General features: G+C 41.4%; 1 protein-coding gene across 4 annotated transcripts in view; it reads left to right on the top strand.

Annotated features, from left to right (window-relative positions):
• Positions 1-24,308, top strand: part of Tmem117 (transmembrane protein 117) — a 496,189-nt gene that overhangs the window by 69,437 nt on the left and 402,444 nt on the right. For all 4 annotated transcript variants that reach the window (XM_021183072.3, XM_029469872.2, XM_085831589.1 and 1 more), the window contains one exon: positions 22,076-22,208. In XM_021183072.3, the coding sequence (XP_021038731.1) occupies positions 22,076-22,208 (133 nt within the window). The remainder of the gene's footprint in view (positions 1-22,075; positions 22,209-24,308) is intronic.

The raw sequence follows: 24,308 nt of genomic DNA, 5'->3' as shown, positions 1-24,308 counted from the left end.
TCATATGCAAAGAGTGGTATTTTGACTTCTTCCTTTTCAATTTGTATCCCCTTGATCTCCTTTTGTTGTCGAATTGCTCTGGCTAGGACTTCAAGTACAATGTTGAATAGGTAGGGAGAAAGTGGGCAGCCTTGTCTAGTCCCTGATTTTAGTGGGATTGCTTCCAGCTTCTCACCATTTACTTTGATGTTGGCTACTACTGGTTTGCTTTAGATTGCTTTTATCATGGTTAAGTATGGGCCTTGAATTCTTGATCTTTCCAAGACTTTTATCATGAATGGGTGTTGGATTTTGTCAAATGCTTTCTCGGAATCTAATGAGATGATCATGTAGTTTTTGTCTTTGTGTTTGGTTATATAATGGATTACGTTGATGGATTTTTATATATTAAACCATCCCTGCATCCCTGGAATGAAACCTACTTGGTCTGGATGGATGATTGTTTTGATGTGTTCTTGGATTCGGTTAGCGAGAATTTTATTGAGTATTTTTGCATCGATATTCATAAGGGAAATTGGTCTGAAGTTCTCTACCATTGTTGGGTCTTTCTGTGGTTTAGGTATCAGAGTAATTGTGGCTTCATAGAATGAATTGGGTAGAGTACCTTCTGCTTCTATTTTGTGGAATAGTTTGTGAAGAACTGGGATTAGATCTTCTTTGAAGGTCTGATAGAACTCTGCACTAAACCCGTCTGGTCCAGGGCTTTTTTTGTTTGGCAGACTATTAATGACTGCTTCTATTTCTTTAGGGGATATAGGACTTTTAGATCATTAAGCTGATCCTGACTTAACTTTGTTAACTCGTGTCTGTCTAGAAATTTGTCCATTTCATCCATGTTTTCCAGTTTTGCTGAGTCTAGCCTTTTGTAGAAGAATCTGATGGTGTTTTGGATTTCTTCAGGATTTGTTGTTATGTCTCCCTTTTCATTTCTGATTTTGTTAATTAGGATGCTGTCCCTTGTACCCTCTAGTGAGTCTGGCTAAGTGTTTATCTATCTTGTTGATTTTCTCAAAGAACTAGCTCTTCATTTGGTTGATTCTTTGGATAGTTCTTCTTGTTTCCACTTGGTTGATTTCGCCCCTGAGTTTGATTGTTTCCTGCTGTCTACTCCTCTTGGGTGAATTTGCTTCCCTTTGTTCCAGAGCTTTTAGGTGTGTTGTCAAGCTGCTAGTATGTGCTCTCTCTAGTTCCTTTTTGGAGGCACTCAGAGCTATGAGTTTTCCTCTTAGACATGCTTTCATTGTGTCCCATAAGTTTGGTTATGTTGTTGCTTCATTTTCATTTAACTCAAAAAAGTCTTTAATTTCTTTCTTTATTCCTTCCTTGACCAAGGTATCATTGAGAAGAGTGTTGTTCAGTTTCCACATGAATATTGGCTTTCTATTATTTATGTTATTATTGAAGATCAGCCTTAGTCCATGGTGATCTGATAGGATGCATGGGACAATCTCAATCTTTTTGTATCTGTTGAGGCCTGTTTTGTGACCAATTATATGGTCAATTTTGGAGAAGGTACCAGGAGGTGCTGAGAAGAAGGTATATCCTTTTGTTTTAGGATAAAACGTTCTGTAGATATCTGTTAAATCCATTTGTTTCGTAACTTCTGTTAGTTTCACTGTGTCCCTGTTTAGTTTCTGTTTCCATGATCTGTCCATTGATGAAAGTGGTGTGTTGAACTCTCCCACTATTATTGTGTGAGGTGTAATGTGTGCTTTGAGCTTTACTAAAGTCTCTTTAATGAATGTGGCTGCCATTGCATTTGGAGCATAGATATTCAGAATTGAGAGTTCCTCTTGGAGGATTTTACCTTTGATGAGTATGAAGTGCCCCTCCTTGTCTTTTTTTTTTTTTTGATAACTTTGAGTTGAAAGTAGATTTTATTAGATATTAGAATGGCTACTCCAGCTTGTTTCTTCAAACCATTTGCATGGAAAATTGTTTTCCAGCCTTTCACTCTGAGGTAGTGTCCGTCTTTTTCCCTGAGGTGAGTTTCCTGTAAGCAGCAAAATGTTGGGTCCTGTTTGTGTAGCCAGTCTGTTAGTCTATGTCTTTTTATTGGGGAATTGAGTCCATTGATAATAAGAGATATTAAGGAAAAGTAATTGTTATTTCCTATCTTTTTTGTTGTTAGAGTTGGCATTCTGTTCTTGTGGCTCTCTTCTTTTAGGTTTGTTGAAGGATTACTTTCTTGCCTTTTCTAGGATGTGGTTTCCGTCCTTGTATTGTTTTTTTTTTCTCTTATTATCCTTTGAAGGGCTGGATTCGTGGAAAGATAATGTGTGAATTTGGTTTTGTCTTGGAATACTTTGGTTTCTCCATCTATGGTAATTGAAAGTTTGGCTGGGTATAGTAGCCCCGACTGGCATTTGTGTTCTTTTAGTGTCTGTATAACATCTGTCCAGGATCTTCTGGCTTTCGTAGTCTCTGGCAAAAAATCTGGTGTAATTCTGATAGGCCTGCCTTTATATGTTACTTTACCTTTTTCCCTTACTGCTTTTAATATTCTATCTTTATTTAGTCCATTTGTTGTTCTGACTATTATGTGTCGGGAGGAATTTCTTTTCTGGTCCAGTCTATTTGGAGTTCTTTAGGCTTCTTGTATGCTCATGGACATGTCATTCTTTAGGTTTGGGAAGTTTTCTTCTATAATTTTGTTGAAGATATTTGCTAACCCTTTAAGTTGAAAATCTTCATTCTCATCTACTCCTATTATCTGTAGGTTTGGTCTTCTCACTGTGTCTTGGATTTCCTGGATGTTTTGAGTTAGGATCTTTTTGCATTTTGCATTTTCTTTGATTGTTGTGCTGATGTTCTCTATGGAATCTTCTGCACCTGAGATTCTCTCTTCCATCTCTTGTATTCTGTTGCTGATGCTCACATATATGGTTCCAGATTTCTTTCCTAGGGTTTCTATCTCCAGCGTTGCCTCACTTTGGATTTTCTTTATTGTGTCTACTTCCCTTTTTAGGTCTAGTATGGTTTTGTTCATTTCTATCACCTGTTTGGTCGTGTTTTCCTGTTTTTGTTTAAGGACTTGTAAGTCTTTAGCAGTGTTCTCCTGTATTTCTTTAAGTGAGTTATTAAAGTCCTTCTTGATATCCTCTACCATCAACATGAGATATGCTTTTAAATGTGCATCTAGCTTGTTGGGTGTGTTGGGGTGCCCAGGACTGGCTGAGGTGGGTGTGTTGGGTTCTGATGATGGTGAGTGGTCTTGGTTTCTGTTAGTAAGATTCTTACATTTTCTTTTGCCATCTGGTAATCTCTGGAGTTAATTGTTATAGTTGTCTCTGGTTAGAGCTTGTTCCTCTCGTGATTCTGTTAGCTTCTATCAGCAGACCTGGGAGACTAGCTCTCTCCTGAGTTTCAGTGGTTAGAGCACTCTCTGCAGGCAAGCTCTCCTCTTGCAGGGAAGGTGCAAAGGTATCTGGCGTTCAGACCTGCCTTCTGGCAGAAGATGAAGGCCCAAAACAAGGCTTGTCCCAGAATCTGTGTAGCTTCTGTAGTTCACACTCTCACTTGCGCAGACTATTCTAGGTGGGATCCAGGAACCAAGATGGCTCCCCCAGATGCTGTGGCCTTCAGATCTCTTTATACCTCTATGTATGTTAATCAGTTTTCGTCACACAACCCCATGCTTCAGATTCTAATGTGCCCTTACTAGTTTTCAGAATAGTCATGGAACTAGTTTTACCTATCATCTACCGCAATTCAGGTTAACCCAAAGCTAAGTGGCCTGCATGGGAGCAAAACTCCATAAGAAAGCTTTTCCATATGCACTGTGAGAATGGCCCACTGGTGTGGCTTGAGATTCCAGGAAGCTGTCAGTCTATCAGCCAGGGCCACCATTGAAGTCTCCTGTGGTCAATCATTCTCTCTGGTCACACGAAGAAGCTCCGTCAAGTAGACAGCGAGCTTTTGACTGCAGCCTCCAAAACCTATCCTCTAAGAAAGGAGTTCCTCTGCTTTTTAATCCTTTGCAATAATTTGAGAAGTGCTTGGGATTGTGGGCCTGTGTGATTCTAATCTCGACGCTTCACTGAGATGTATGATGTCATTTAGTGGTCACTTATCAAGACGGGTTTTACATACAAGAGATTTTATCTTTAGTTTTTTGTTTTTGTTTTGTTTTGTTTTTAGTTTTTACCTTCTTTTTGTTTTTTGTTTTTGTTTTGTTTTTAGTTTTTTGTTTTGTTTTTAGTTTTTACCTTCTTTTTGTTTTTTGTTTTTGTTTTGTTTTTAGTTTTTACCTTCTTTTTTTGTTTTTTGTTTTTGTTTTTGTTTTTTTGAGACAGGGTTTCTCTGTATAGCCCTGGCTGTCCTGGAACTCACTTTGTAGACCAGGCTGGCCTCCAACTCAGAAATCCTCCTCCTGAGTGCTGGGATTAAAGGCATGCTCCACCACACCTGGCTTAGTTTTCCCCTTCTTAATGCCACAAAATTTGCGATGGTTTCATAGTTTCACACAGGTGGCTTTTTGTTTGATGGTGGCTTACAGTTTATCATCTCTGTTTACTCCTGCCTCAGATGTCTCCTTTGCAGTCACAGCTCGTTAGGTGAATTCTTCCTCAAGCACAACCTTTAAAAAGTTCTTTAAAAAATAGTATATGTTCATTGTGCTCGGTACTGGGTAGGCATATGCAAATATATAAAGAATATGTGTTGTATGTTGAGTAATACTCCCTCCCCATACCCTACTCTCCCATCCTGATCTTCAAGTTTGGCCAGATCTAGAGTCACCTAGAAGACAGGCCTCTGTGATGAGGTTAATCAAGGAGAGAAGAGTCAGCTTAAAAGTAGGTGGCATTATCTCCAGTTTGGCTTCCAGGCTGCAGAGAAAGGAGAAAGCTTGCTGAGCACAAGACTTTGCCTCTCTCTTCTTCCTGTCTATGCATGCATTGTAACCAGGGCTCTCAAGCACCTGCTGCTGTTCTGTCTCCATTGTGATGAGACCTGCCCGAACAGAAGTCCCAACCAACCCTTGCTCTCTTAGGTTGCCTCCAGAATGGAAGTCTGAACCAATCCTTTTTCTCTCAGGTTGCTTCTCCAGGGTTTGTTTCACACAACAACAAACACAAGGAATGAAGCTAATTTCGAATTAGTCCCCCAGGAAGTTTGCGTCTACTTTTATGTTATCTATACATACATGATTTTTTTATCTCTATAAAATATAGGATCACACATGGGCTGAAAATATGTTTATCTTTGTGAGACTAAGTTTGTTTGCTTAATATGGTTATCTGCCGCTCTTTCTACTTGACAGTAAACAATGTAGCAATATAAGATCATTGCAGTCTTGATGGTAGAAGAGTCCTCTCTGCAGATATAACACTGGGTTCATTCACTCCTCTGTTGTTTGAAGTGAGAATAGTAAGCACAGATGAGCAAGTCTCTGTGGAATAGTTTTTGGGGGTCCTGGAGGTTAAGTGTTCAGAAATGGTTTGGCTGTGTGTCTTAGTCAGGGTTTCTATTCCTGCACAAACATCATGACCAAGAAGGGGAGGAAAGGGGTTATTCAGCTTACACTTCCATGTTGCTGTTCATCACCAAAGGAAGTTAGGACTGGAACTCAAGCAGGTCAGGAAGCAGGAGCTGATGCAGAAGCCATGGAGGGATGTTCTTTACTGGCTTGCTTCCCCTGGCTTGCTCAGCCTGCTCTCTTATAGAACCCAAGACTACCAGCCCAGGGATGGCACCACCCACAAGGGCCCCTCTCACCCTTGATCACCAAATGAGAAAATGCCTTACAGCTGGATCTCATGGAGGTATTTCCTCAATGGAGGTTCCTTTCTCTGTGATAACTCCAGCTTGAGTCAAGTTGACACACAAAACCAGTCAGTACACTGGGTCACATGGTACTTCGATTTTCAGTGTTTAAGGGTTCCCTTTCCCACATTCTCACCAAGATCTGTTACTATTGTTTTCTTAAGGATTGCCATTTTGTCTGGAGCGAAAGGGAAACTTGCTGTACTTTTATCTTGTGTTTCTCTGGTGGTTAGTGAGGTTTAGTGTGTGTGTGTATTTCTTGGCCATTTGAATTTCATCTTTTGAGAACTGTCTGATCATTTGTACATTCATTGATTGGGTGGTTTGATTTCTTGTCTTTTGAGTACTTTATTTATTCTGGATACTGCTCTGTCAGATATACAGATTTTTCTCTTGTTGGACGACAAAGGTTGAATGGATGGATGAACAAAGTGTGATAACTGCACAGTGGACTTTCCTACCCCAAGACCATAATGAAATTAGGCTGCTTACAGTCAACCACAGCAACTACAGATAAGCTTATTAAGCAAACGAAGCCGGCCTCACAGTACCAATGATCTCCCCCTTCTATAGGTCGTATTTTCACTTGGTGAAGTATTCCTTTGCTGCATAAGAACTGTTCAGTTTTCTGAGGTCCCGTTCATCAGTTGGTAACATTATTCCCTGAGTGATTTGTGACTGATTCATAAATTCTTTGCTGAGGTCTTGATATGACTTCTGCTGGTTTGAGAGTTTCACAGAACATGTTGGATCCAGTTGGACGTTTGTCTGAGGTAAGAAAAGGAGTCAACAAATTTATTCTTCTCCATGTAGATACCAGTTCCTCAGCATAGATACCAGCTGCATTTGCTGAAGAGGCTATCAAAAGTCAGGTAGCTGCAGCTATGTGGATTTATACCTGGGTTCTCAATTCCATCCTGTTTGTCTGTGTGTCTGTTTTGTATTGTGCCATGCTGTTTTTGTTACTGTTCTGAAGTATAACTTGAAATAAAAAATGTGACACTTTCAGCATTATTTTATTTCCATATGATTTAAGATTTGTTTTACTATCTCCATGAATGGCACGGGATGTTTCAATTAATTAGTTCTTTGACAATTTATACATACATAAATGCATACATGCATGCATGCATACATACATACATTATACCTAGATACACACATATATCTACACCCTGTCTTACCAGCAGGGTGCCAGACTCCCTGAAGTATTGAGAGTGCTCACTCCCTTGGCACCTGTGAAAACGTTGATCTGAAGGAGATGAACCTTCCTGGTGTCCTGGGACAAGGACACAGGACTGACACAAGGGCAAGCCCAGCACTAGAGACCTGGTGAGGCCCAGGAACTGCTGTGGGAAGCACAGTCCATTAGGTTGGGTTTAAAGCCTTCTTGTCCAGACTCACCCATTCACATTTCCAGCCCATCCTTTCCAGCTGTGGGGTCAAATACTGGTAAAAACTGGAAAAAGAACAAATTAGAACCAACTTAGGAATGGTCCTTCTGGTGTGTGAACCACTGAGACTGAAGGTCAGAAGCTGAAAGAGGTGGGGCCCATCCCAGCAGAATAAGAAGGCTGCTGACAACAGTGCCTAAGAAGATCAATAACACACCATAAGAAGACCTTGAGATTAAGAAAGAGAAATAATTGCCTTGAATTTGTTTATTATAAAATAAAATATGGGAATCTGGGTGCTTGTAAAACAGCCTGTATCCTTTCCAGTCTGAGGCATGCCTGGTCTCACTCCATGGAGAAATGGGAGAGGATTTTCAGTGATGGACAGTCACACATGTCCTCAGCTCACCCCCTGAGCCATCTAGGGAGCCTTTAAAGCAATTCTGCAAAGAGCCCATGATGCCTTATTGCCTGCAGGTTATAGTATTGGTGGGTTTGCTTCATTTGCTGCTTAGGAAAGCATTAATGTGTGCTTATAACTACTCATGTTATTGTGAAACAAATACTTGATCTCAAAGCATATGTTCAATGCGGCATCCAAATAAAGAAACTATCAGCCAGTCCAGTTTTTAAATTCTACATTTCATGATCGGGACCCCCATTTGCTCCATCCCTGAAGTCTAGTGTATGTAGGATAGACTAAATTCATAAAAATAAATTTTAAGTAGGTTAAAAATGTCCAGGAAATTGCTCCATATTCTTTTCCTACTAACTTAGTAATTAACGCAATAGAAACCTCATGACTCTAAAATGCTATATCTGCCAAGTTTTATATTATGAGAATTTTTAAAAGTCAGGACTATACACGCAGAGACAGATACAAACATACGGAGCATATTTGGATTTGATATGAAGCTTATAAATAAAAATGTAATATGAATAATTGAATTCAGGTAAGATGAGTTAGACTCATTATGCATGCTTTCAATAAGAATGATCATTTGCTTGTGTGGTAGGCTATCCCTATGTTCAACAATGTAACTCTGCCTTGGATGGGACATAGACCCCACGGGAGCAAACTGCATGCTGGCACCATTACAGGATGAGGACACAAAGGGAGATAAGAGCCACCAGAGTCTGTTGCTTTTGTTCCTGGCTGTCCAGGCAGGCAAGATCACTGAAACTACTTCCTTAACAATAGGGAAGATGCATTGCTCCTCATGTGTCACACATGGGACGGGGATGGCTTTTCTCACCCAGCGGGAGATATTGGAGCTTGTCTCTACATCCTAAATATATTAAGCAATGGAGCAGAAAATACCAATTACTATGAACTCAATGTCTCCAAAGCTGAGATATAATGGTATTGTGCACAGGGGAACCTTTTACTTGCTGATTCAATTGGCCATACCTTTCCCCTGGCTTTCAATGCTCCTCCTCTCAGCAAAGTTAATCTCAGGGCTAGGGGATCAGTACCCAGCTCTTTTAATTCCTACATTGACTCTTTAGGACTTCCCAGGGAGGGGAGGGGTTCCAAATGGATTTAAGGGGAGAAACTTTGTAGTTACAATGCCCAGATAGTCTATATTTTGGTGGCCAGCAATAAACAAAGATATAATTAATGAAGATTTATCAATTATAGTAGGGATACCTTTAAAGGAATACCTGTCTGGCTGGATGCTACAAGCCAAGTGGCCTTGGAGAATAGGAACATACTTAATATGATGTTGGTTAAAAAGAAATATTTGTATTATACTTGGTAAATAATGTTGCATTTTTATTTCCAATAAAAGTCCTGATGGAATAGTTACAGATGGTCTTTAGAGACAAAATGGTTTATCTAATGAGTCAGTTAAAAATTCAGAGATTAATGAACTTTCCCCTAATCTTATGAAGCAACGGCTTAAAGAGTATTAAGGGCTAACACCTCAGTCCTGACTCCTTTGCGATGACCATAGAGCTAAGATTAGAACCAGATGTCATACAACTTAATGCATATGACGGTTAATTCTAAAACAAATTGCAACAGTAATAACTGCCAATACTCATATACCTTACCATAATTTTACTGATATAAAATAGGAAAGTCAGAAAATGATAATTGATTAGTCTTTCAAAGTAAAAACATATTGTCAAAACAGTAAAAATGTAAATGAAAAATAAACCTTCGGCTTCTAGAATAGACATTGTTCATCCATGCATGGTGCTTCCTTTATTTTATAAGTTATGTTTTAAAAAATATTAAGTAGCAGGTTTCCCTTTGACTTCATCATATATTCCTAGTTATGGCTAACCTCACTGTACCCTATTTTCTTCTTTGCCCCCAGCTGTATTCCTGTTTAAACTTGGCCAGACCCAGCATTCCATCTCTCTATTTTCATAGCACATATACTCTACCTCTACCCCACCCCTTTTGGTTTTCAAGGCAAGTTCTTCTGCATAGCCCTGGCTGTCCTGGAACTCATGCTGTAGACCAGGCTGGTCCCAAGCTCTACCTGTCTCTGCCTCTCGAGTGCTGGGATTAAAGGTATGTGCTGTCACTGGGACTCACACCAACAGTGCTCACACCCCTTTTAATTATCACCTTCCACTACATTCCCTTTGTCACTTGTAGGTCTTCCAAATCTGGAAATTTGAAGCTATGATGTATGTATGAGAAAGAAATACAGCTTTTGGCTTTCTGAGCCTTTGTTACCTCACTCAGTAAAATATTTTCTAGTTACATCCATTTACCTAAAATTCAATTTTTGCCTATGATTGAATAAAGCTCCACTGTGTTTTCACTACGTACCCATCAACCTCATTACTGTGGAGATCTTTGGCTGATACTTGGGGGGCGTTTCTTTGGCTGGATTTGGGAGACTTTCTGCTATTATTTTATTGAAAGTGTTTCCAATGCTCGTGGCTTGGAATTCATCCACCTTTTCAATTCCGGTGATTCCATGGCTTGCTCTTTCCACTGTGGCCCGTAGATCTTCTCTGCTCCATTTGTACTTTCTTGTTAACTTATCGCAAATGACATTGCTGACTCCCAGCTCCTTGGCCATGTCTTCATGTCTGCCTCTTGGTCCTCTCATTGATCTGTCTTGTTGGTGGGGCTTCTCACTGTACTTGCCTGATCTGAGCAGCAAACACAGGGATTTGTGCTTGCTAGGCAGGTGCTCTACCACTGAGCTAAATCCCCAGTCCCCTCCAAAGCTTTTTGTCTGATGAATGGACATTTTATTTCAGTGTTTTATTCCTTTATTGAACTCCACTTCCAGATCCTATGTCCACTTGCCTATTTAATGCTCTTGCTGTTTATGTTGGTATTTACATCCTTTGATTTCTTCGGAATTTTATCCAGTTCATCTCATTGGAAGCAAGTACTGTGGGCCTCGTCACTTTTGGAGGAGACACATCGTCTTCCCTTCTCATTCCTCTTGTGTTTCTTCCTTTGGGTCGAACATGTCTAGGGTGTTGACTAAAGTTTGCTTGTGTTTTGGTTTCCCTACCCACTCTCAGCAGAAGCGTTTACATGAGGCGGTATGTTGTAGTAGCCCCGAGGAGTTTTTCTCTACTAGACCGGTGTTAGGCACACTACACTCAGTTCTGGAAGCAGAGTACTATCTGTAAAATAGTCACTATCAAAAAGCAGATCCTCCAGGGACACAATCGTCAAAGCTCTCTCCTCAACTTCAATTGTTCTGTAAGTGAAGGATCGCCTGCTGGAATGCTGTGTGTGCTGAGATACAGGAAAGCAAAGGAAGATCAGTGAGCAGTGTTGGACTGATGGAAAACTAAAGGAGGGACAAGCAACTAGAAGGAGACAGTAGGGATGGGGCATGGCGAAGGCTAGAGTGTAAAGAGACGGTGGTAAGAAACCCAAGGAGTTCATCCAAGAGTCCCAGGTCTCAGGTACTGAGATTCCGAGACCCCACAGGCCTGGATCACCTGAGTTCTTTGGGAAAACAGTTTAAAAACAAAGAGAAAAAACAGAAGAATAGAGAAAAGAGGGGAGAAGGGAGAAAGGGCAAAAGAAAAACAAGAGAGGGGGAAGGGGACGAGAACAAAACAGGACAGCACAGGACACAACTGGCCTGAAGAGTTGACATTGTTCTTAAATGAAGGAGGAAGCTCGAGGGAGATCACTGTGTGTTGGTGTAGAGTCTGGATGTTGTTTCGCCTGCGTGCTGGTAATGCCCCAACTCTCTTGGCGTTTCTTCCCAGTGATCCAGAGACCCGTCCACACCAGAATGTTCTTTTGTAAGGTTGGGTCACCAATGCTGGTCCTTCATGGTGAATCATGACACAGGTGCTGTCCGTTCCAATGGCTAGTCTGTCAGGAGTTTTGGCCCTTCCTCTGGGTCATCCTTTGCATTGTCAGGTCACAGATGCTGCTCCTGTCTTTGTGGTTGGATCCTGATGCTGCACTCACCTGCAGGAGATGCTTCCTGATGCAGGGGTGTGGTGTGTGTGTGTGTGTGAGGGAGCAGGGAGGTGGGAGGAGGGAGGAGGGAGGAGGGAGGAGGGAGGGGGCACCACTTGCAGCTTGTGTCTTTGATCTCCTGCAGGCTTTTTTGTCCAGTCAGGTTCTCACCTCACTGAATGCCATGTGAGTCTGTCATCACAATGTCCCACAGTCTAGGGCTACTCCATGGGGTAGGTTTCGGCACGCAGCGTGTCGTCCATGATCCTTGCTCAGAATTTCTGATAGTTCAGTTCCTCGAAAGCCTGGGCTCACCAAGCACCATGTAAGCTAGGTGTCTTACTAAAGGCATCTCCCTGTTGCTCCAGTGCTGTGTCTAGAGGAGAGGGTTTCCCGGTGTCCCTCCTCCTCCTCCTCCTCCTCCTCCTGCTCCTCCTCCTCCTCCTCCTCCTGCTGCTGCTGCTGCTGCTGGTTGCAACCTTTGGCTCTCTTCCTTTTTTTCTTTTTTTTTTCTTTTTTATTTTTTTCTTGCTTTAAAGCATCTGTGACTGAGAAGCACAGGCTTTAGTCGCTCCCCTCCCACACCGTAGGGCGCGTCCTAGAGTTTGCCAGTCAGTCTGCTACAGATCTCGTGTGTGCTGTTTATTTATCAATTTTGTTCTTGTTTTATTTTTCTGTTAAACTAGAGATCTCCCGGCTGTCATCCACCATTGACTGAGAGTGTCATCCCACTGTCCCAAGCCTTCCCTGGGGGGTTTAGCAGATGATCCCCATGTGCTGTCTTCCATCTTTGATCTCAACTTCTCTGATCTTGCTGGCTTACAGATCTTAAAGGAAACATATGAAAGTGTCTCTCTGTGGCACAACACTGTGAATATGTGCGATGAAACGTAAAAAGAATAAGAAAGGCTATTTTCGAACAATTGAATGTATTCTAGAATCCAGATTAAATAGAAAAGATGATCGCTGTTCCATAAGAATAGTTTTATTAAATCATAAAGAAAGATCCCTATGGAGTCTCACTCAGCTTGTCCTGCCTTCACAGGGTGAGGCTGACTGACTTGAGCTTGGGACTAGATACTTTTAATTTCACTCATAGTGAAGACATCCTTTTTGTTTTTGATTGCTTCATGATGCTGCATCCCAAGTTTTCATTCCACTCTAACGAGGGCTTAAAAAACTGCCCAAATCAAAGCATCCATACTCTTAGTTTGAAAAGCGAGCATCTGGTTTCTTTTTTCTTAACCACCTTAAAAGACTTTAAGAGTCTGTGATGTTGCTTAAAATTTTTGTGTAATCAATATGGGACCACATTTGCATCTCAGTTTTTTCATTTATTAATTAAACAAGGGAATTGCAATCCATTATACCCTGATATTGTTGCAGATTAAAGAAGACAGCAGCTATAAATCACCAACTCTATAAAGTTGATACTTTGTCTAACAGTTGAATGTATGTCTGTTACAAAGTTTTTAACATCTCTGCTTTGTAACTGTGAGTGGAATGTGCAGAGAGAAGAGTTAATTTGCAAAGAGTAAAACATCTGTCTGGAAGTTAGAGGACAGCTGTGAATGGAACGAGGCTGGAGATCAAAGTTGGAGGCAGTCAGTGCTGAGTGCTGCAGCAGGGGTGGTCACCGTGTGGATGCTGGGGCAGAATCCTGGCCTCTGACATGATTTTTACTTTCCATGAATTAGGTGTCAGGGAGGACAGACCTCTGTTTCTTTCTAGCCTGTTGATGACCAGGGGCTTGGTGGATGGTCCGGGTTGCTTGAAATTGTGAGAATCACCTTGCTCACTGGCCTCATGCATCCTGGGACAGCATCTTAGCGCAAAATCATGATTCATATTTGGTAACTTGACTGTGCAGTTCTCAAGTGTTGACTTTGCAGAAGACAACATGAGGTTGTACTGCGAATAGATTGGACATGCCTGAAACCTATCTTTTAGTTGGAATAATGTCGGATACTAAACAAAAACCTACTTAAAAAATATCACTGTTTCTCAAAATTGCTATTAGTAAAAGTTTATGACTTCAAGGACAGTGATGATGTTAATTTTTAAGAATTGCAGCCTATAATTTCTAACTCCATTGCCAATTTCAGCACCTCAGACATTTCAGAAGACCTTTTAAATCTAAAAGTGCAGTTTTCCTATGATTGCAAATAGAACATGTCTATAAAATAGAGATAACATTGATTTGATCAAAATTATAGAGTCTGATTATACATACACACACACATACACACACACAAACACACACACACAAACACACACATACACACACACATATATATATATATATATATATATATATATATATATATAACAATTAAGTAGACAGCCTGCTGGGAAGCACTGTGAATTTTCCATTCCTACAATGCATAGCTACAGCTGTGTCTTTAATGAAGGAGAAGTAATATCAGTGCCTTAGCAGCATTCTTTGCTTTTGGGACAACCATTTCCTGTGGAACAACAGAGAGCAATTTAAGTTATTAAAGCTGAATGATTTTAAAGGTTTAATGGAGGTGGTCAATGTATAAAGGTTAAAAAAATACCATGTTTGGACTTTAAATAAAATGTAAGACTTAATACTGTACTCCTTCTCTTATTGAGAATAATTTGTGTTAATATGTGTTCATTTAGGACATGCATATTTTGCTATATGTTTCTCTTGATGTTTAGATCAGAAATCAGCATTATGTACCACATCTGGAGAGCACTATCATTTTTATAGGTTTCTAACGGTTTTGTCATTTTTTCCCCTTCATTTTATAATCTTATAAAATCATTTTATAATCTCATTTGAATTTTACATGGTAAAAATATTTTTAGTCTATGTGGAATTATGTTTCAATTCTCCATGTTTGATTTTTTTTTTGTCAAATGAAGTGAATAACTGTATTTTATGAATAGGCTCCCATTCCTAATGAGGGGTACTAAGCATCATTCGCTTGATGTTCTTGAATTCTCTTTATGCATAGAAGCCTCAAGCTTTGATCTGAATACCAATGGCACAGCACTCTCTGAGAACACAGGTTTTATGATCTTACACTTATTATATAAAGTCATATCGGTCTAACCAGAGAACCCCTGTCCCTAATGATATTCTAGAGTCTTTGTTAGATATTTCCTTTGTTGCTGTGAGCTTTTTGGTACTGACAGTCAAGGCATAAGAGGATCCTCTCCCATTGGCTCTTAGCTCTAAACTATTTTAGTTATTTTTTGTTGTGTCGTTTTCAATTAAGTTAACTTTTAAGGAAAAATTATTTTGTTAGAAACTATAAATTCACACACACGTGTAGTAAATATTTCATATACTCATTTTAGTCTTATTAAAAGTGGGTTTCAATTAATGCTCAACTGCAGCTATCTAATTTAATTCTATCTTTCTTATTCTTTATTCTAGTGATGTGAAATAAGTCTTATGTTTAGTCAAGTTTTTAATATTAAAATGTTAAATATTAACTACATCTTGAAAGGAAATTATCACTCTGTTACTTTAGGCTGATTTAATGTGTTAGAGAGGACTGCAGTGACAGAAGAGACATGAGGAGGAATAAAGCTTTGATAGTCAAGGGTGACTATTTCCAAAGGCTGGCAGTCTCCAAAGTTGGCAGATGTTGATGTAATCTCTCACTGATCAGACAAATCATCTGGTCTCCAAAATTAATCTAGACCTGAATCATCATGAAATCCCATCCCTTATGATACATCTACCAAATGACCCTTCAGTCTTGTCTGCACTGACAAGAGGTTGCCATCCCCTGAGCAAGCCTAATCTAGAAATGCCTTTGGTGTGTTGCTCCATATGTAAAATACTAACCAAGGGAGATGACCCAGACAGCACCACTGACCTAAATTTTAAGGCTTACATGAAAGATAGGAGTTGGTGGCCAATGGAAAAGAAAGAATACCCAGGCAGAGTGTTCAGCACAAACACAGGAAACCAAAACCAGCTTGGTGCGAGGGGAAGCAGAGTGGAAGTTAGGGAGTGGTGAGCCAGAAGCTTACTGGTCGACTACGTGATGCCTTGTAGACCACAAGGGAGAGCTTAGATTTTACACTGCAGGGGAAGAAATGATCACCTTCCAGAAGGTTTCCAATGAAGGGTGATGTGGCTACTTTTCTATTTCAGTTAGGCCTGCTGGCCATGTGGAAGGGTAGCTTGAAATAGGAAAGGCTTACATAAGAAAGGCCAGCTAGAAGCTTGTTGGGATCCTTTCACCAAGAACCAAAACTAAATACCGGGAAGAGTGAGGTAATATTACAAAGCAAAAAAAAAAAAAAAAAAAAAAAAAAAAGGAATTCTACTGTGGATAATTTTGAAAACGACAAAAGAGTGAAGTCAGAAGTGGATCTAAGGATGACAAGAGACAGGCTGGAGATATGGATAGCTTGTTTGTTGGGACAAGGATTGGGGTTCTGGAGTTTGTTTTCCTGTGCTGAGTTTGATTTTTACATTGGTTCATGCAGGAGGAGAAAGGGCAGAGGCAGAGGTGGAAGAGTCTCTGCTGGGACATGGATGCTGGACTCATGAGACTGGGTATGATTGTGGACTGTTATGAAAACAATCCTGGTGACAGACCATGGGAGGATTCCATCTATGCGATATGTAGAAGAGCTTGCTAAATAAAATAAGTCACCGAGGATAGTCACAAACATTGGAAAGGACAAAATGTGCTTGCTGTCAAGGAAGCCAAGAAAGTACAATATCAAAAGGGCATTGCCCTTTGCAGCCAAGATGTGTAGCAAATCAAAGTGCAGGGTTTTGTTTTGTTTTTTCTGGAGCTGGCATTGGTGGGTGCTGTGAGCATTTGCCAGGATAATTTCAGTATTGTGTTTGCATGGCAACTTAGATTTCAGGGAGTGGGTGTGGTAATGCTTTTTCTTATTTTTCCCCCCAAAGACAAGAAGAGTGGATATAGTTGAAGGGCTTGAAAACAAGCAAGCCTTGTTTTAAGGATCAAAGAGATTTTTTGAGGCAGAGGAAGAAAGATGAGGACAGTGGGAGGGGTTGAGCATACACAAAGAGGAAAGATAGCTGTGGGAAGTTCCTAAGAGAGGAACTTTTAAAAAGGCACCAGGGGGGTCCCTTCTGAGAATAGTTTTGCATTCTCTGAGAAACAAGAGCAGGAGAATGAATGATTTACCCTGAGAGTGAATGAGTAGGAGCGGGCATGAAGTTGAGAGTAATCAAGTTTAACGGCCATTGTATCTCATCGGGTCTGGGATAAAGATATCCCGAGAGTAAAGAGGCTCCCTAAAAGCTTTGAGGTGGAAATCCAAATAGATGTTGAGGAGGATAGGAGGAGGAGTTGGGCAGCCATTACTACATGGCTGTGCCAGCTATCCCAGTTGGAACTGGAGGTCATGGCTTATACCATATGTCATTGCCAACCAAAAGTGCTCCCCACAGCCCTTTAACAGGATCAGTGAGAGCAGACCGTAGTTATGAACTACAGTTGGGGTTTTATAGAGGAAATGTAAAACACATGTAGGATGTACAGGGGATAATGATATTGGGGAAAACTCTAATAAGAGAATCTGAGTTTCAAGTTAAGTAGGAACCAACAGAGATGCACAAGTAGCCGATGTTTGAGAAGATAAAGGTGGAGGAGGTGTGAGCAGCTGGTGCTCTCTGTAGGGTTCAGGGAAGCAGTGTAGGAAGAAGCAGACTTAGAGATAGAGAGCCCATGCAATAAGGTTTTGTTGTGTTCTGCTGTCTCTGCTCAGGCCAACATTGATTTAAGAGATAGTGGTGCCAGGCACCATAGTGTCTTAGTGTACTCTCCGTTGCCATGAAAAGGATACCTAAGCCCGGGTGATTTATAAAGAATGGAAATCATTTTGCTTCGTGATTCTAGAAGCCGAGCACTGGAAGGCATCTCGGCTCTTGTTAAGCTCACGCTGCTCTGAAATGCAGAGAGCGACTGGACACAACAGAACAGACAAGCCACGCAGCGTCTTCATTTTACAACAACCCACCTCGAGGTGCCTAATCCAGTCTCCAGAGAGCCTGCCCAGTCCCCAGGTGTTAAACCTCCATAACAATGTAATCATCTCTCAAAGGCCACATCTCAAAACGGTTAAAGGAGGAATAGAATTCCAACATGAATTTTCTGGGGGATCTTACCTGGTTCAGATCCTGGCACCGTGCCCAGGAACACAATGATAGAAAGGATAAACATGGTTTCCCACCTCCCTGCAGTATGTAGATGGTTAAAATGCGCACAGAGCAGGCAGTGTGGTGTCAAGTTTGGTCCTCAGGTCTTCTGTAGTCGTGTGATCCCAGTGAGAACATTGTAGGCTGTAATTTTTCCTTCTGTAACGCGGCCATCTGTATTCCATTCAGAAGGAATGTTTTAATATGTATTCCTTTAACTGTGAATATAAACAAAGGTGAAGGAAATGAAGTTACCATTTGACTGTTCAGATTTCATGTCGGCTGCCTTCTTGATGGTCAGATAACACAGGCCTGGCTTTAATAGCCTCTGTGGACCGGCTGATTTTGTGTCAACTTGACACAGGCTGGAGTTACTACAGAGAAAGGAGCTTCAGGTGAGAAAATGTCTTCATGAGATCCAGCTGTGCGGCATTTTCTCAATTAGTGATCAAGGAGAGAGGGCCCCTTGTGGGTGGAGCCATCTCTGGGCTGGTAGTCTTGGGTTCTATAAGAAAGCAAACTGAGCAAGCCAGGGGAAGCAAGCCAGTAAGCAGCACCCCTCCATGGCCTCTGCATCCGCTCCTGCTTCCTGACCTGCTTGAGTTCCAGTCCTGACTTCCTTTGATGATGAACAGCAATGTGGGAAGTGTAAGCTGAATAAACCCTTTCCTCCCCAACTTGCTTCTTGGTCATGATGTTTTGTGCAAGAATAGAGATCCTGACTAAGACACTCTGAAATATGTATGGCTGCAAAGGAGTTAATTTCTCCCTCAGTTGAAGCCCCGGACAGGTCAAGGGATTCTGTTCAAAGCACTATCTCAGGAACACGGGGAGCTCGTCATGCAGTGCTGGCATTTCCCGATGGTTTTCGTCTGTTGCTAAAGCTTTTCAGGGTTGGAGAACATCCCGGGACTAACTCTTCCATTTGTGTGTGCCACTCTGTCACTCCTGTCCTGCTGCCTGGGCAGTGATGTTGCCAAGATTCTGGACTCAATTGTATACTGGGAAGTCATTTGTGGAACCAGTCAGTCGATGGCAGCCCATGTTTCTGGCATTTGGTGGTCACTGTGTAAGTTAATCTCGAAGTTGCTCCAGGGGAACTTTCATGTGATTTGACCCCACAGGTACATCTATGTGTACTAACCCTGTTAACTGGAGGCCATCATACTCTGATGCGTCTACTGCTGGAATGGCAGACCGTGAGCTTGGTGGTGACCGTGTAATGGGTCTGTCACATTTCCCTTTTTACTGACTCTGTACTATTTCAGGCAACGCGTGGTTAATTCACCACGTTTTATTTGCAGAGCACGCCTAAATCGCCATCGTTAAGATTTGATTCTAGAAAACCAGTCAGTGAGTTTTTGACATAAAAAGACACTGAAAAAGAAATTTACATTTAGAGTAAAAGTCCTCATGGTTCATTATCAATGACTGCATTCGCTGCACAGGTCTTTGTAGCAGAAGAGACACGAAGCTCTGGGAACCTCAAAGGCAGTCCATAGATACCATCAGGTTGTGTCTTCCCTGATTGCCCAGTGCCATTTGTCCCTCAGCGTCCTCGCGCTTGCTCACTGATGCATCCTCTGACAACTAGGACTTTATCTGCCATGTAAATATATTTCATTAAATATATTTCTTTATTGAATTAATACGTATTTTATCAATTGCTTTAAGATATTTATGTTATGTATTTTTAGCCCCAAACACTCTCTGCTTAATAGCTATGTGCCGTAATATTCTTGTCAGTGTCTCACATAGAGCTATCAACATTCCTGGCTTTCCATAACTGCCCAGTCAGTTGATCTGCAAGTTCTAAAATCCTGTCAGCAGTGGTGCTGGAACCACTTATTTTTGGTACAGCTTTGTGCAGTGTTTTATTAGCTACCCAGTCACATTTTCCTTTTGAAAACTCTGTTTGTGTGTGCACGTGTGTATTCCCATGTGCTCGTGGAGGCCAGAGTCGGTGCAACGCACCTGCGGGCCTCATCTGGTAACAACGAATGTCATATCTCAGGTGCTGTCTGTCACTTTGCTTCTTGGAGGCAGGCAGGTCTCTCACTGGGACTCAGGCCTTGCTGATTAGTGAGCTGGCTGGCCATTGAGCCACAGGGGTAAGCCTGGTCTCCTTCTGACCAGCTTCACCACCACCTAGCTTTTTAGAATGTGAGTCTGGAGATGGACCTCAAGTCCTGCGCTATAAGGACTTTATCAGCTGAGCTATCTTGTCAGCTCCCTCTGATTTTAATATTTGCCCTCTGCTTATCCTAGGTAAGCCAGGAAGCCTAATTGTATAATCTAATCTGCCATCCCTCCTGCCCCCAGCTAAAGTTTGGGGTAGGAGAATGTTTCTTAGTTTCCAAGTGACATCTAATACACCATTTTAACCAAAATAAACACAAGGGGGAAAGTTTATAGGTAAATCCTGACATTAGTTTTTTTTGTGCACATGTGTGTGTGTGGCATTAGAAAGAGGCATCAGGTTCCCCAGCTGTTGGTGGTGCTTGTGAACCCCCCGGACATGGGTGCTAAAAACCAAACTTGGGTTCTCTGGGAGAGCGTTAAGGGCTCCTAAATGCTGAGCCATCTCTAGCCTAAAGTAGGTCTTAACAGACCTTTTCTCTCTATAAGCTGTTTGCCTGTCCCTTGTAAGGTCATTTCAGGAGGAAACATTTGTCTATTTTGTGTAGCTAAAAGGGGGAGCTTTTTGTTTTATTGACACATTTTATTTAAAAAAGGCTCAGGTTTACTTTGTTTAAAAGGTATTTTATTTTAACTACCTGTATGTGTGCGTGCATAAAAGAGAGACAGAGAGAGACAGATAGAATACAGACAGACAGGCACATATACACACACAGAGCAGGGAGGGAGGGAGGGAGGGAGAGAGGAGAGAGAGATAGAGAGACAGAGACAGACAGAGAGACACACAGAAAGACACAGAGAGATAGACAGAGAGAGACAGAGAGGCAGAGAGAGAGACAGACACAGAAAGACAGAGAGGCAGAGAGACACAGACACACACATATACAGAGAGAGAGAGAGAGAGAGAGAGAGAGAGAGAGAGAGAGAGAGAGAGAGAGGATGAATCCTGTTGTGAGCTCATGGACTGAGCTAGGGTCTTCAGTAGGAACATTCTGTGATCCTAACTGCGAGCCATCTCCAGCCCTCTCCCTATTACTGTGGCTCCTTCTGTATCATCTCCTGTTCACTGACGACATAAGCCTTCTGAGGAATGAAAATAATTGCACCAGCCAAAGTTTATCTTTAAAAAGGCTGGTGGCCCACTGTCACCGTTTTCTTTCTCTTGGGTTTTATTTATAGGCAAACAATATGATTGTACTCATCTCTCAGAATACTTATATTCATAAATGTAAAACATTTTTCTGGGACACTTCTGGCATTAATAACTTTTATTTCAGTGTTTATCCTTTCCATAAAAATGTAACAATTTAACCTTATTTCTCTTTCTATAATTTGTCTTTGTAAATTGTGTTTCCATGGATGAGGAAATTATATTTTCCAACAAGTCACATGTCACTCTGTAACACACACGGGATCCCCCCTCACACATGTGGCTGTTAAGAGTAAAGCTGAGTCCTCTGCATCTGACGACGGTATCTTTGATTTTCCTTGTCTTGTCCCGTAAGAAGTGGTATCTTATTAGAAGTGGAGCTTACCATGGTTTTAAGATGGGTGTCTGGAACCAAAAGGAAGCAATGCAGAACGGACTGCTTGGCTTTTCATGGCCTCAAGCAGTTTTAGTGTGAACTAAGAGTGCATTTGTGAAATAAAATATAGCAAGGATGACCCCTGAACAATGGATGATCCCCGATTAATCGATGATCCCCAGCAATGGATGATCCTGGGGCAGTGGATGATCCCTGAGCAATGGATGACCCCGGGCAGTGGATGATCCCTGAGCAGTGGATGATGCCTGAGAAATGGATGACCCCTGGGTAATGGATGACCTCTGAGCAGTGGATGATCCCTGAGCAATCAATGACCCCAGCAATGGATGATCCCTGGGCAGTGGATGATCCCTGAGCAATGGATGACCCCGGGCAGTGGATGATCCCTGAGCAGTGGATGATGCCTGAGAAATGGATGATCCCTGGGCAGTGGATGATCCCCGAGCAATCGTTCTCGCATTAGGACCACTCTCTAGAGGAGTACTGTTTTTTTTTTTTTTTTTTTTTTGGACTTTATTCATGATTCTTTCTTCATAAAAAGCCGGAAGGCATTACATAATGGCTTTTCCCAAAGGTTCTCCAGTGGCTAAAGTAAAGCAAAGATATATGAATTTCAATTGCCAGTGCACACTCACTTGCGATATTTATATTTCAGGCCAGTTGCTCCGGTTAAAAATGTTCCGGGAAGACCATGGGTCGTGGATGACAATGTTCTTCAGCACGATTCTCTTTCTCTTCATCTTCTCTCACATCTATAACACCATCCTTCTGATGGACGGGAACATGGGGTGAGTTACAGCGTGCTCCCCAGCCCCCGGGTGCTGAGGGGTGTGTGGGAAACTCTCAGGTCTCTCCCAGTGGTTTTTGTGGTTATAAACATGTTACTTAGCAGGCACAGTGCCCTAGATAGCGATGCTTTGTGTTTGTTTTACTTAGGATATTGCGAACCTTTCTCCTTTTTAGGAAGATAGAGGCATTTACAACACATAGGTTTGTTTTTTATTTTATGAAACTTTTTCTTCTTTTCTTTTTTTTAAAAATTAATTAATTAATTAATTAATTTTATTTATTTATGTTTGTATGTGTAGCTTGAAGGCCGATAACAATTTTTTTATAGTGAGAGAGTTCAGTGCTCAACCATATGCCTGGCTTAATAAAAGTCTTGGATACTTTGATATTGGTGGCCTTTGTTTGCCTTTTCTGTTGTTGTTGTTGTTTTGAGACATGGTCTAGGTGTGTAGTCCAGGCTGGTTTTGAGCTTGCGGTCCATGTTTGGTGTGGTAGCATAAAACAAAGAGTCTCTGGACAGAGAGAAGCTGGGTCCTGCTAGCGACAGACTCCCTGGATTAAATGCAGATGGAGCACCACCCTTACTTAGCACATCCCAACAGAAGGGAGATTTGCTGATAACTGCTTTGTAGAGTTTCTTTAAACTTTCTTCAGTTTTTCATTGCAAACCAAAGCACAGAGGTCAGACTCACAGCAAAGCTATGCTTTGCTGAGTTTTAAAAGCAGAAGACTGGAAGACTGGTCCAACTGGTTTGCTTTCTCTTAAGTTTTTTTTTTTTTTTTCCGAGACAGGGTTTCTCTGTATAGCCCTGGCTGTCCTGGAACTCACTTTGTAGACCAGGCTGGCCTCGAACTCAGAAATCCACCTGCCTCTGCCTCCCGAGTGCTGGGATTAAAGGCATGCGCCACCAACGCCTGGCGCTTTCTCTTAAGTTTTAAAGGCAGTACATTGAAGACTAGTTTAGCTTTCAATCTTAAGAAGTTGACAAAGTACTAACAAGAAGCTGCTTATGTATTGATTCTGAGATAACTGCTAGGGAAGGTGTCTGTCTGCACTCCTTACTAGATTATAGCCTCTGCCTCTAAATTACAGGGTTGTTAAGATTTCCACCCATTTCTACAGTGGGAGGTGGTTTGGATGCTGTGTATAGACTTTGGCTGCCACTCCTGAGTGCTGAGAGAGAAGCCCGTTTTAACATCTTATTTTCTCCTACTGTAAAGGGCTGACTGGTCACAAAAAAGCACATATTTTAAACTGTTTGTAGTAGCAAAATCCATGAATGATTCTAGATCAAATGTTCGGGCCTAAGAATACTGCTAGGAATGTGTTGTGATTATTTCTTGCACCCAAATAATGCCACCAGCAATGGGCTTATTTTTGATGATGGAGTTATAGGAGCCACTTGTCTTCCTCAAAATATGCCTCAGATTTTGATCCCCTGATAACAGTAGATAGTGAGAGCTTAGACTCGCTAAGGCAGCCAGAGGCCTCTCTGCAAGAGACTTTTGTACTTTCAGAGCACTGGAAGGAGTCTGATTTAGGCTAACACAGGCCTGTAATCCCAAGCACCTGGGCATCTGAGGCTGGAAAGCTGTATTTTTACATGGTGCTGATAAGGCCTGTGTAAATGATATAAGTGAAGATAGAGAGATAGATTTAAAATTAGTAAATTGAATGCAGTAACATGTAATCCCGTGCACAGAGTAAAAACGCTCAGCAGCTTAATCAAAAGACTCCTAAAGAGAGCACATAGCAGCTGAGTTGTCTCAGTTCAAACCCCGCGCTGAACCTGTGCAACGGGACTCTTATTGGCTCCATTTTATGGATCAAGAAATTAAGGATTGCCCAAAGTTGAATTCTAATTAACTCCTCATTCAGAATAACAATAGAGGGGCTGACCTATTAAGTAGTGAATTCTAAGGACCCATCTCTGAAAGTTTCGCACAGATCCCTGTTAGCCTTTTCTGTAGGTTAATTTTCCAAGTTGACTTTTGTAATGGAAGGAAATAGATGTGTGTAGTAGCTAAGCGGTTTACAATGGATACATAGTATTTTACCTAACTGCAAATGGTTTACAATGGATACATAGTATTTTACC

Source organism: Mus caroli, unplaced genomic scaffold (genome assembly GCF_978045245.1).
Source record: "Mus caroli unplaced genomic scaffold, Mus_caroli_1 scaffold_16, whole genome shotgun sequence".
Taxonomy (NCBI): domain Eukaryota; kingdom Metazoa; phylum Chordata; class Mammalia; order Rodentia; family Muridae; genus Mus; species Mus caroli.
Note: the sequence above shows the minus strand (reverse complement) of the source record. Positions and strands in the feature narration are given on the sequence as shown.